This window comes from Plodia interpunctella, chromosome 14 (assembly GCF_027563975.2).
Source record: "Plodia interpunctella isolate USDA-ARS_2022_Savannah chromosome 14, ilPloInte3.2, whole genome shotgun sequence".
Classification (NCBI taxonomy): Eukaryota; Metazoa; Arthropoda; class Insecta; order Lepidoptera; family Pyralidae; genus Plodia; species Plodia interpunctella.
This window is the reverse complement of record NC_071307.1, coordinates 8,073,494-8,087,671: the sequence shown is the minus strand read 5'-3', so window position 1 is coordinate 8,087,671 and position 14,178 is coordinate 8,073,494. Positions and strand designations below refer to the sequence as shown.

Genomic DNA, 14,178 nt, shown 5'->3' with positions numbered 1-14,178 from the left:
CTTCCTCGGTCCCCCTGGACCTCTTCTTCCTTTCACCTTTCCTTCAAAAATAGTTTTAAATAAGGCGTCGGTCGTGTCGTATCAAGTGGCCAATCATATTTTCAATAAGGCTATTATTTGCCAAGGTTAACAATTTATAAAATGAAATATTGTAGATTATTTTAATACGATTCAAAGATGATTGTGGAAGTCCATTTGAAAGTGATATTCAAATAATTTCGCTCGTAGTAAAAACATTTTTTTTTGTAGCAATTATTATTTAATTACTTTTACCTGAAATAAATGGATTTATTATTAACACGTTGGTGCGCATTTTCAGCCACGGGTCCACCCGGGTGTGACCCGGGTCCTTAAAGGAATTCATGGGGTCAATAATGTCTGTCTGTTTATTTTACATCTATACAGATAAACAGACAGACATCACAGTCGCCCCGGGCCGGCATTAAAATGATAATCCGTCAAATTAATTCACAACAATCGCAGATAGTGTTAAATTAATATCAGTTTTATTGTGTTCGGGAATATTTGTATTTTGACGCTGTGTGCGCTTTGTGAACATAATTACACAGTTATCAATAGAGTGAATGGATGGATGAATATATAAATTATCTTTGTTTTTATTCTATTGGTCAAGGAAACAGGAATGCGGCCCACCTGATGGGAGGTGGTCACCTATGAACGCCTGCAAAACCTAATTCAGCTGTTCTATACAAAATCAAATACGTATCTTGATGAAAATTTAAGGGTATTTGTGTATACCATGACTTCCAAAATTCTATAATGTCTTTAAATATATATACACTATTTATAAATAAATATTTATATACTGAATAGTTATTGAAACATAAATAAATATTAAACGAAATCTATTCCCCACTCCCAGCGATCGGTCCGCTGTAAGCGTTCGTAGACGTGCTACGAATACTCGTAGCGGTCTACGTGCTGCCGAGCTACAGCGTAGCGGCTACGAAGTGCTACAGTTTACGAGATGGAATCTCTCAAGTGTTTTTATTAGTTATGGGACGGTTTTATACAAAAAATATAAATATATATAGGCTATATATAAAAGTTATAGGTTTTCCCGGCTCCTTCCTCGGCCGTTGAGCGTCGGAGAGCTCAGGAACCGCTGTAAAAGTTATAATATACGTTTAAACATATATCAGAGAACAGCTCAGATGCCCAGAGTTCGATTTCTGCTTTGTCTGTACGTTCATAAGTTTTATACTTATTTGAAAAAAAATGTTTATTTTTATTTATTTATTTATTCACGACTTACATCTATCGTTACAGGCTAACCCAATTGGATAGTATAGCTTACAGAAAAAACCTTACAACCTATAACAAATTAAAATTATAATATGCGAAGGCTATATCAAGGATTAAGTGTTACAAATCTTGTAAACGGGTAGAAAACATTTTATATCCAGATAGGACTAATATTAAGCTATTTATATCACATACAGTGTTGTGAGTTAAGAATCTTAAAATCTAGAATGTTTTACTATCTATTATAGGAAATAATATGATAGCTCGAGGTGGAAACCTAACCTTAGAAGATCATTTGAACTGCTTTTGAGCTTAAAGCGATAAAGTTGCGGAGAATAAGTACCTAGCTTAGCACTTTCTTTGCAATCAATTCTACTTACATTTTGAACGTGTCCAATTACAGTTTTTTTTCAATGTTATGTGATAACAGACAAACAAATGAAGTGCTTAATGTTGTCAAATGTAATACGAACAAATAAAATATCCAATCATTTCATATCAGAAAAAGACGCTCCCGTGGCGTTTATCAGTCTTGAAACACAAATTTTCGTTGCTTAATTACATTTAAGCTTTTCTTTACTGTCGTGTTCCTGACACGGTAACATACGTCAGATTTTTATTAAAATCGCCTAAAGGCATCAAACATGACTTTTACGACATACATAAACCAGTACAAGTGAATACTAAAAACCGTAAAATTGCAAGGAATAGAAATGGTGTAATCTTATGGGAATGCAACAAAATGGAGTGCATTTTGTAAAACGATCGCAACGACGTAAATTTCCCATAATGTTGTCCGAATATGAATATTGTAATAGAGAACAGAACACTTACATAACTCACCGAATTACTATATAAACATTTCATATACTATCTGGTGGAATGAATGATATTAATCTTAAAAGGTTTTCTATAAGTGAGTTTTCGGCAATCCAAGAATAGACATTTAATGATGAGATATTGTGCTTGCTTTTGTACAATTTAATCACAAAAAGTAAGTAAAAGTCGAGATGCGCCTGACGTTTTGGGAAAATAGTGGGCGGATCAAATCAAATCAATTTAGACATTAACAGGCACTTTTTCACGTCAAATTTTATTTATTTATTTATTTTTCACGTCATAGCAACTATTCAAAAGCTACTAACTGGCATTTCGGAACGACCACTGCCGAGAAGAAATGCTGAAACAAACTCATATAAACAGTGTTGGTCCCTATCGTGGCAGATTCATGCCGGTTGTGTTCGGGGCTGTGACGCCGCGAATCTCGTGGTCGGTGTGAAAAATAACCTGAAAAATTTTGGTCTTGGAAATACTATTGTTGCGTACATTATGTGTCCCTTAGTCGCTTCGTACGACATCCGGCGGAAGATATAGAGTGGTCATATTCTAGGGCGGAACCACACGCCGCGTGATCTTACGAAAACGACGTGCAAAATAACAAAAACGAAGACTAAACTAGAAAAATACAGCATTTTCGAAATCGTGGTCCTTAAATAAAGATGCAGGCAAATAAGCACTTGAACGGTGAAAACATAATACTACTTTTTTTGTTCAGGTGCTCGAGCAAACCAGCATCGGTTGCAATTAACGGCGTCGGAGCGCTCATTAAAAACTTCTTAATTATGATATTCAAAGGAAAATGAACCATAAATCGTACGTTCAGAGTGCATATTCGAAACTTGCATTGCTGAAAATACAACAAGCGATATCTTGGTAACTGTAAGTACTTTGATACTTATATGCAAGAGGAATCTATGATACTCGAACATTTATTTTAAGTATGCTTCACTGGAACAAAGACGCTCAGTGTAGGTATATGGTATAGTAGAGCCAGGACGATACATTACATACTAGATGGATAATCAATCAATCAAATCAATAATCCAATCAATGGCTCAAGCATGGTGCAGTATCCTCATAACAAATGTAATTGATTTATGACATTATTACGTACGTTTTGTTCATTTAGCTTTTTATTTATATTTTTTTTTTGTGACAATTTTCAATAATTTTATTGGAAATACAACTTTTTTATATTTTATCTATTTATTCAAATTTTGTCATTTTTAATAATGATGTAATTTTTAATATATGTGTAAGGCTTTGTTAATTAACATCCTTGGAGAAAAGACTGCGGTGAAGTTTGTTGCGCCGCTTCTTCTTCACCTGCGCTTTGGAAGCCGGCAGTAGTACTTAGTTTAAGTAATTTTTTGACGTCAATAAGTGATGTATATCATCCTAAATTGAATAGAGAATTTTGAATTTGAAATCAATACACATCAACGCACATCAATCAACGCATCTTTTTTCTTTCTTATCGAGTGCGCCATTGCTACACTAGTGTCAGATTTTATACAAGTCGCCGTCAAGGTAAATGACATGACTTTTGCGATTAGCTGCCAACAACTAGCGACAAGTAGTCGTATACACACTAGACAACTTAAACTGTCAACCAGTGTGCAGAAGACTTAACACGAAACACACAAACGTAGCACGTTACTAAAGTCCACATCACTTTTTCCCATATCGTGTACGCAACGTGTAAAAAATAAAGATTGCTTTAAGAGAATGCACACTGGCAAGTAAGTACTTAAAAAATATATTTTTTTTGTCATGGATCAACATCTTATAAATTATTGATAAATGAAAACCGTGGAAAAACTATTTTCCATTTTTAAAATTAAAGTCAGAAGTCCGAGACAAATCACGAAATGTAAATCCGAACATAAAAATAAAATCTTGTAAAGCAGCACTTTTTAAATAACACTAGAACAAAGAGCTGAAAGTTTCCCATTCAACTTATCTTTTTCTGTCTCTCTACACTTTAAAGTACTCGGAGGTCTACTAAGCCCGTTTCGAAAGAAAAGTGTGCGACTCGGCCAAGTTTCGACGGCTTCCAGCACTTTTTTTACTCATTTCAACTGCCAGTGTCTGGTAATTAGCATTCGACTCCTGGAAACTTTTTTTTATATCAAAATAAAAATTAAAATCGCACTTTATATGTTGCAAGAAGAATGTGATTAAAAATAGAATGCGTATTTTTTCAATCTGTTCGAAAAAAAAATATTATCTTATGAAATTCGGGTCAGAATCGGCTAGCAAATTATAGAAAATCTTGACAAGGTGAAAACTATAAATATGAATGATGAATCTATATCTAACATGAAATATTTTTCGCTAACATTTAGAATAATATATTTTACATAAAAAAAAATCTATGATATAATTCAATACGTTACCTTCACGCCAATACAGCTTTCATAAGGAAGTGACGACTTACCTGAAAATAAATAAGATCAATTTTTATATTCATTGTGTACATACTTGTTCATTGGAAATAAAATTAAATATTACATCATGAATTTTATGAAGTAAAGTTATCGCCAACCCAAGAACAGACCTTTAAAGATATAATCGAAGCAAGCGTGATAAACAGTTTTGAGACTCGTAAACCCAAATAGTAGTGGTAAAATATAACCTATTATTCCAACAAGAGGTACGCTGCTCAGGGGAACTTGACAGAAGTGGCAACTCATTTAACCATAGGAATTATCAGTCAGATTGGATTCTCGCGTGACCTGTTTCCGTGTGACGTGGTACCTTTCTGTTTGCGGGTTTAAACAAGTCTTTAATGTTGTGATTGATCGTCGCAACACTTCCTTTAACAAAAATGAGGTGGTTATTTAGGGCAGGACATGTTGATTTCATTTGCCATAATTTTTTTTAGATATCACAGGGCTTCTCTTCTCTGCCAACAATATACAAACAAAGGCATATATATTGTTCGTTGTAAAATTATAGCTGAATATTCAAAAATTTTAAGTTTACTTTAATGCTCATTCATTCGAGTGGGACCTTTCGATCCACAGACGGGAGTCTTAACAATTATACCACCACCGCTTTTTTACTTACCTAGTTTAGTAGAAAATATTTATACAGCAGTACCAGTAGGCACACGGTAGTGTCCATATTATTCTGAAAGTCACCTTAAAACACTTTTTTATTCTCCACAACGTCAGACCGAGTAAAAAAAAAGGGAAATGTTTAAATAGAAGATTCCCACGGAATTTGGAATATGAAGTTGTCTTCATAGAAGTGTCAAAGTTACAGTCGTTATTATGTCAGGAGTCTGAAGCATATTAATAACTAAACTCCGTCGAATAGAATTTCGAGTTTGAATATTCAATTATTTTTATTACGTGCCTCATTTCTGGCACACAAGTTGACACAGGTTTTTTCTTCACTGTCACACTATCTGCTCCTAGATATCTAACGTCGCAGTATACGCTTATCAAATAACAAAAGATGACGCTTCTGTTTGCTATATTATTTTGAATTCTGTGTAGATTCCTTTGGTACGTGACTTCACAATAAATTCGAAATTTAACGAGAATCAATACGCAGAACAACGGGCAAAAGAAAAAAGCAATCAAAAAGCGTACTGTAGGAAAATATCTGGAAAATAATTATTCCTTTAACGTGGGGTTGCCATGCGAAAGTGTATAGCTTCGATCGGGATAAATGCTACAAATGACTTCACATTATTCCGTTTCAGTTTAGTGTACCTTTTAAATTTATACTAATAATTTTAGAAGTTTTCAGTGTTCTCGAAGGTAAAAATGGAATCTTTTTAAAATAACATAGCATATGAGAAGAGTTCCTAGTTAAACCCTCGATTGACTTTTACATTCAGTACGGGGTGAAAAGCGTGTATGGATTTTAAAAAAGAATATTGATTCATTTTAAAACTAGTATTATACATATTAATGGCAGCATTTAAAGGCAGTGAAATACGCAATGTAAATACCATATTACCAATTACCCAGACTATTAGGTACAATATATCTCAAGCAGAAAATATTATCTCTTCGTACATATATATCCCAAATTGCCATTCATTAGGAGCACACAACACAAACAAAACACGTACAAACATTGGCGCCAATTCTCTTTACAAAACAAAGTTTTTTGCATCATCTCATCTATTCAACCGTCCTTAATACAAAGCAATAAGGATGCAATTTGAATGGATTTTACTTTGTCAATGGTGTGGCGATTCAATTTGATGAATGCCCCTTGCCTCTGTCCCAATGCAGAATTATTTCTTCTATTCATCCGCTAAAATATTACGGCTCCTCCATTTATGAATTCACTTCGTCTATTCCCGTTGAATCTATTTTCTGACTCTCATTCATTCCAGTCCAATCAGTCCTCGAGTGATGATAATGTCTCTCCTTGTCCACAAGTGGGATACGACGCTATTAAAGTTATCCGGAGCTCGGGGAAAAATTGATATACCTTATTTCTGCCTACAGCTGTTTCTCGTTTCCTACTTGCTTTTGGCCGCGACTTCGCCCATGTTAATTTTCCCGGATAAAAGGTACCCTATGTCCCTATCTCCTTCTCCATACTACATGTATGCAAAATTTCAAGAAGATTAGTTGAGTAGAAGAGGTAACAAACAAAGTTAGGCCTAGTTAGGATTCTGGTTTTATCCAATAACTAGCCATATTTGCTACAACCAGGTCACCATATTTCTTCCATATTCCTTCACTGGTACTACACTAAACCTATTAGTATTAGCTCAGTGCCAATTGGTAGATGTCGCTACTTGTTTCCCAATTGCCTTCACTGTCCCTTCTGCTCCATAGAGGCCAATAGCTGGCTACTGGTCTAAATTAATATAGATTTTTTTGATATTTCAACTCGAAAACAAGAAGAATGGCCTCGAAAATGGGGTCGACGGACGACGGTTTGAGACAACGGGATCATATTCACTGTATATATATATATATAAAATAGGACGTCCTCAATCGCGGGAGCCATTGGAAGATTCTACAGATGACGAATAGTACAGCCGGTTTAATTATAGGGATTAGTGGAAACTAGGCCAGAGCTGACTTAAATCCCCCCATTGTAACTTTCGTTTAATAGTTCAAGTTAATACTTAGCCACTTTGCGGAATTAAGCCGCGATTTATATGAACGTTATTCAAATTACCATTGTCTTGAGTTAAAATGAAGTAAAAATTATCTATATGACATTGTCAAAGCCTTGGTCTTTAACAGAAATAATATTATAATTAAGTATTCCTTAAGAAATTAGTTTCATAAGTTTTAGAAAATAAAGATATATATAAATCTATCCTATATAAAACCGATTTTCACGCTACGCCTGACGACATGACATAATGTTACGAGTGTACGAGTTATAAAGAAACTAATACCATAATCCAGAAAACATAACACACCGCTTTCAAACAGCGTTGTAAAAACAAGACGTCTACTATCTAGGAGTGTAGTAAATAGATCTGCTTGAGTATTCACTTCACGCTTGCGCTAGTGGCGCCACCTGGACTTGGAATATTGCTAGAAAATCTGCACCACATTAGAATATTGTACAGTAAAGGGCATATATTATCTTATATGCAAATATTCTTTTATTTATATACGATATTATAAAAAGACGAGCCCCGCATCTGTCTATTTATACAGATCCGTTCCATATCAGAATCGTTCGTATCAGAATAAAACACAAAAACTACCGAACGGATTTTCGTACGTACGGTTCTCACCTGTGATTCCTGAGGAAGGTTTTCGTGTGTAATTAATTGATTTTACCCGATCTAAGCTGAGACATGCCCAGATCAGCATGAATGACGGACCTCGGTGGCGCAGTGGTAAAGTTCTTGCCACTTAACCGAGAGGTCCCGGGTTCGATCCTTGGTCGGGTCATGATGGAAAACGATATTTTTCTGATTGGTCCCGGTCTTGGATGTTTATCTATATATGTATTTGTTATAAAATATAGTATCGTTGAGTTAGTATCCCATAACACTAGTCTCGAACTTTGGGGCTAGCTCAATCTGTGTGGTTTGTTCTAATATATATTAAAAAAAAACTGACTTAAAAAAATGTTAGTAAATATTCCCGGAACGTTGGAATTAGTGAAAAAGTAAATTCCCGCGAGCGACGCCAAGGATAAAAGCAGCAATATGAAGGTAATTTTACATCAGACAATACTATTAGAGTCATCACAATAAAACTAGAAAAAATGATGGAAACACTTCGAATACGGTACGGTTGGAACCACAGACCAAGAAAACTATATACACGACGTACACGTAGCCAAATATTGGGTTTATTTGGTCTACTTTTGTACATAATGGCAGATTGGGCCAGGCACGTGATTGGACTAAATATGTCAGCGCTCTGTCTCGTTCCTTCTCATGTATTCTTATACGCACATCTCTTAAACAAATTTTAAACTTTCGCGTTTCACTATTAATTATGTTGTGTTATAATGACGCGTATATGAAAAGTACGTGCACGTTTAATACTCTTATCATCATCTATTCATGCGATCCAGTTCAGGACCTAAATTGAACTGCGCTACATTTGAATAATTCCGTAAACATTGGTGTACTACGCAATTAAACGCACATCTCTCTCTTGTATGATCGAAACGGAAAATATGACGGGGTCTATAGGTTTCTATGTCTACGGTTGGAACAGTAACGACGTTCAATATACGCCAACAGCGAGTTGGAGCCGATCGCGTACAGAATGACGGCCTTTGAATATCAAACTATACTGCGGCTAAGGACGCATTCCGATTCCCGTCTCGCACTTTACATTCTTCTTCTTACGATCTAGGCAAGTTTGGAAAAACGGGCTTCACTGGATAAATCCATTGCGTATGTCTGCGTCATTGTAGTTAAGGTAGAGAGAAATAATGCTTCTTTATTTTGCTTTTATTAAATAGAGCTATGTATCCTTATCCTTACATATGTAAAGCATAGTCTTCTGTCTATTCGCGATTAACTTAAAAACGATTGCACGGATTTTCATGCGGTTTTCACCAATAGATAGTGTAATTCCTAAGGATGGTTTAGGTGTATATATTCTGCTTTTAACCGAGCGAAGCCGGCACGGACCGCTAGTTGAGAATAATTTAAAAATCTTTTCACTTGAAGGGAGCTCAAAATAAATGAAGTAAGTACTTAAATTGTAATCCTCCCTCCATTATTTCAGGGGTATACAAAGCTAAGCTCACACATTTTGCCCAACAATATTCCCTTTATGATTAACTACGCAATACATATCTGCAGAGAGCGAGCCACCTAAAATTTATGTTGCTTGCAGACAAATTTATTTATACAGTTTTTCCGCTAGGTTACAATTTAGTGGGCAGTTGGCGCCAGTATGTTCTGTATCATCTATATCACCGGACCTAGGTGTTAAAAGTTGTGCTAGACACGCAACAAAAACGCAAAGACAGAAATTAAAGTTATATTATATTATTAAATATTTGTTACAAAATTGGGAAATTTGACAGCTAAATATGGCTTTAGTTTTTGGCTAATATTGACTCTATTTACGCCATAAGATACGTCTTTATAGAAGTGATACTGTATGTATGACGCACGGCTGACCAATTTTTGGACGCTATTAGTGGTTCTCAGAGCGTTTCGACCGCTGCAGCCGCGCTGTCATTACGATCAGTCAATTTTCTTGAGTAAGGAATCATTTCCAAAATCAATCATTCATAAAATTTACATAACAGATAGTAAAACTAATTGATATTATTGTTAAAATTAAAAAAAAAAAGTAATGATAGCGCGGCCGCAGCGTTCGAGACGCTCTGAGAAACACCCTATTATTTTCTATCATTTGCCAGTTTAGTTGCAAGTCCTAATATTATTATTTTATGGTCTTCATTACAATATTAAACAGCAAATTGAAATGTTAATTTCCTCTCGTTAATTGGCACCGATTTGGTAATTTGCCGAATTTCCCAAAATCGAGTGAAATGGGGGAAATTGGCCGCTAATTATACAGGTGAGAAGGATCATTAATTGACTGATTATAAATCTATAAGCTTATTTCGATTTCTAAAATTTCCAATTATTGCGCGCCGACCATATGGAGGATCGATTTTAGGCGCGGGCGAATTGAACATGTGTTATATATCTATTTTAATTAGCTACCATAAAAAAAAAACATGAAGCGAGATTTCATGATATTTTTTATGAAAGGTTTGAAATAAAGATATCTTTTCGTATCGCAAAAACTGGCATGCCTGTATCTGCTAATAATAAATAACACCTCTTAACTCCTAGTGTGCGTTAACGTCTCGGGGTAGACAATATTTCAGCTGTATTAAAGAGCCGATTCCATAGGATATTAAGTGCTATATTACAGAAGGATAAGATTAGAAATAAACATTCGTTAATTGACATCTTTGGAGAAAATGTTGCGGTGAAGTTTAATTGTGCGTTCTTGTTCATATGCGCTTTGGAAGTCTGCAGTAAAGTTACTTTTAAATAAATTGAATTAATTCCATTGGAGAAAAGGCTGCGGTGAATTTTGTCGCACCGCTTCTTCTTCACCTGCTCTTTGGAAGCCGGCAGTAGACTTAGTTTAAGTATTTTTTGACGTCAATAAGTGACGTATGTCATACTAAATTGAATAAAGAATTTTGATTTTTGTAGTCTTTAACCATTCACTTGCCGCTCCCGTTTTGAATACCCCACATGGGGTACGACCACCGCACCTAACCTTTAGGGTAACGTCCCCAGATAATGGTGCCAAGAATATTTCGGCTTCGCCATTGGATAACCCATAAATATTGCCGGCCAGGTAATTACTGAGCCCATTTGGTTTAAGAGTAAGAACTTAATTGCCGTTAACTAATCACGCTTCAAAATGCAGTATTCGGCCTCTTTAAGGTACTTACTATGAGATAGTCTTTTCAGACAGTTTAAATTTGATTGAAATATTGTTGCTATAGAAAGAGTTAATTAAAAAGTAGGAATATAAAAATGTAAGTTTAAGTCTAAAAAAATAAATACATATTTTAAAAAATACACAAGTATTAGAAAAATAAAAACTTATTATTATTAATACGTAGCACATATTTCATTAGTCGTATCAATACCTTAGCGACAGATCAGCTATTGCTATGGCCGTACCGCGGCAGTTTGGCCAATTTGACACTTAACGAAACGACTATTACTCTACGTTTAACAATGATGTGAGTTATTAAATGTATGCACACTCGTATCTGTGTATTTAACCTCCACACATCTGAAACATTTTAAAAAAGAACGACTTAATGCAATTTCTACACTGGACAAAGAAACTAAGTATTTGACACAAATAAACACGAAACACTTGGTAGCGAGCCCAGCAAGTATAAGTGGCATAGTCGTTGCCAACTTACAAAAAAGGTAACACGCCAACTTTGGCATACAAAAACGGCTAAGCGCCAGCCGTGCGTCCGAAATGCCACTACTTTTTAGCGTTCCGTGGTTGAGAAGAAAGATCCAAATGGACAGGAGACAAACGGAGAGAGTACAATAGTTGTTCACATCTGACCGTGATGGATAAACTTTATTGTAACGACATAGAATAGTATTGGTTCGCGCCAAGTTCCGTTCTCTGGACAGTTTGTCTATAAAAAATAGAAAATAAATTAGGGTGTCTTCCTGACTGGCAACACTGGGTTTTATCAACCAATCTTGGTATAACCAATAATGGTTTCGTTTCGATTCCTTAAAAATCCGTATGTAAATTTTAAGCTTAAAATTTTTGTTTATCGCAATCTTGCTTTGTTTACACAGAAAATACAATAAAACTTGAAAATAGACGTCTTAATTTACGTTATCAAAGCGACACCCCAGATTTTAGGACTTTACGACCAGTATTTTCACAGTGTATAATCAAAAAGGCAACCGCATATGTTGGCGCCAATAATTTCTGTTTACGCCGAAATTTTTGGGAATAAATTAGGAAAATAGCGCACAAAACAACCATTCATTCTTCGCTTCTCTTTTTTTTTTTGTTGATCTCTGTTGCTTCTCAATGATTTGACACACCTATCGAACAGTTGCTTAACCCAAATGACCGACAGTTGGATGAACCTCATAATCTACTAGCTGAATGTCGAAAAAGAATCGGGAAATCCCTCATGGACCCGAAACCACGAGTCCATGCCAGCCAACCCGCTCACAGCGCCACCATTCTTTTTTCTCAATATCAGAGATATTTTCATTTTTCAACGGGCACTTTTTGCGATGGACCGGCTTGGTACGGCTCCAAATAGGTCGGATACGCTTTGTCGAAGCGGCACTTTGATTTATACTCCATCGAACCAAAAACATCATGTATCAACAGATGAAAACGATATGCAGTTTTCAATCTTTGATTATTGCGATAAACGTGCCGTTAGTCCACGGGAGTATTGCAATTACAGCGCGAGACTTCACTTTTTGAGCTCCAAGATAACAACTTTCCGAAAGTGTTTAATATTATTATTTACAACGAAAAGGTTCCTTTCTTTAATATCGTTTAATTCCGTTTTAAATTTACGATTTACCCCCCACTTCGTCCCATTTCTGATCTGCTGATTTGTCATTTCAGAAACAAAACATAGATTTATGAGAAACATAGTTATGGTCTTATAAATACGATCAACATAATATTCTGCGACCGTACAGAAAAATATAAAAAATCATACAATCGATTTGAGAACATCCTCTTTTGAAGTAGGTCAAAACGAAGATAGAAACTAGTTCAAATCGCGTCATCCTAAATCAGACTACCTGTAATAAAACTTTACGAGGCATATTCAACAATTCGAACAAAGATATGATTTTTTACGGCCATTTAAATTCTTTTATGGCACATCACGGAAGCCATTGTGAAAATCGTATTCGTTCATTATGTGTTATGCAATTGATGTGGATAAAAATACAAGGAGATGCATTTTGAAATGCCAAATTCATGGCAAAAGAAATTTATTTTGTACTGTGTTAAAAAGTATTCTATGTAGTAAGTATGCTATTCTAGGTTACATTCTCCCGTTTGGCAAATTTCTGTGAACCAGTGATGGTGTTAAGACGCCCGCCTGAAGATCGAAAGGTGCCAAGTTCGAATACTATTCGTGCCACATGAGTTTGTATACTAATCTGACTCATGTATAGTAGTTTTCATCTACCACCTGAAGGTCTAATTTCTGAATAAATGATTAGATTTGATTTGTCACCGATGTTAGGAAATAACATACTCGATATGAAAAATAATAGATATCAATAAACAATAGTCGACCCTGGCACAGGAAAACGCCTATTCTGTCTGTTATGAATACTTGTGTTAAATCGCTTATATTTAATGAAGGCGTCTCGAATGAAGAAATTTCAGACTACAGTCTAGTGACTTATTGAATCTTTCGTGTGAATCGCGCCTTAGCATTTAGTTTGCAAAATAGGTCAGCTGCACACTTGCACAGTTGCATTCGTGACCAAAGTTTTGCGGGGCAAAAGTTGTATAAAAGTTATCGCGCTCCAACAAAAACCGGACTGATACTCTATACAGGCTATAGGAGTCCAGAACAGCGGTATAACGTTATTTAGTGTTGGGTCGAAATACGGAATCGAGTTTTGAATTCGAGCAGCGGTAGTTACGAATGGAGCACTACGATAGTAATTGAATACTGCCGAATTAAAGAGTTATGTTTCTACTGAAAATATTTGTTTAATTTTATGTATTTAAAGTTGCCTTCTAACGCTTCGTCAGATTTTGAACATAAATAAATTCTTGATCAGGTTGATATGTAATAAAAGTATGAAATTATAAAAACAAACACAATCAATCATCAATTGAAATCACATAAGAATAAAATTTTGTATTAACTTTCATGATTAGTAAATTAGTAAATATAATAATAATATATGAATTTAGTAAATTTTGTATCAAGGAAGTCATCACCATAAACGTAATATTTAATGTAGTATTAAATGTCGAACAAACATATCTTAGTTTGCGAACATTTTGGCAAGTTAAGACGTCACTTATTCGCGTCATTTAGTATGGAGCGCTTGGACGAGTCCAAAAATGTACGATTTTATTT

The 14,178-nt window shown here is 35.2% G+C and overlaps 2 protein-coding genes across 3 annotated transcripts in view; both read right to left on the bottom strand.

The window, feature by feature from the left end:
- Positions 1-14,178, bottom strand: part of LOC135309842 (atypical protein kinase C-like) — a 137,437-nt gene that overhangs the window by 75,125 nt on the left and 48,134 nt on the right. Inside the window, exon 4 of one of the 2 annotated variants that reach the window (XM_064436350.1) lies at positions 4,479-4,546. The exons of the other annotated variant lie outside the window; for it this stretch is intronic. Coding sequence (XP_064292420.1) covers positions 4,494-4,546 — 53 coding nt within the window. The 3' untranslated portion in view covers positions 4,479-4,493. Of the gene's footprint in view, positions 1-4,478; positions 4,547-14,178 lie in introns of those variants that run through there. 2 annotated transcript variants of the gene reach the window in all.
- Positions 1-14,178, bottom strand: part of LOC128675107 (atypical protein kinase C) — a 182,766-nt gene that overhangs the window by 130,613 nt on the left and 37,975 nt on the right. The gene's annotated exons all lie outside the window — the stretch shown is intronic.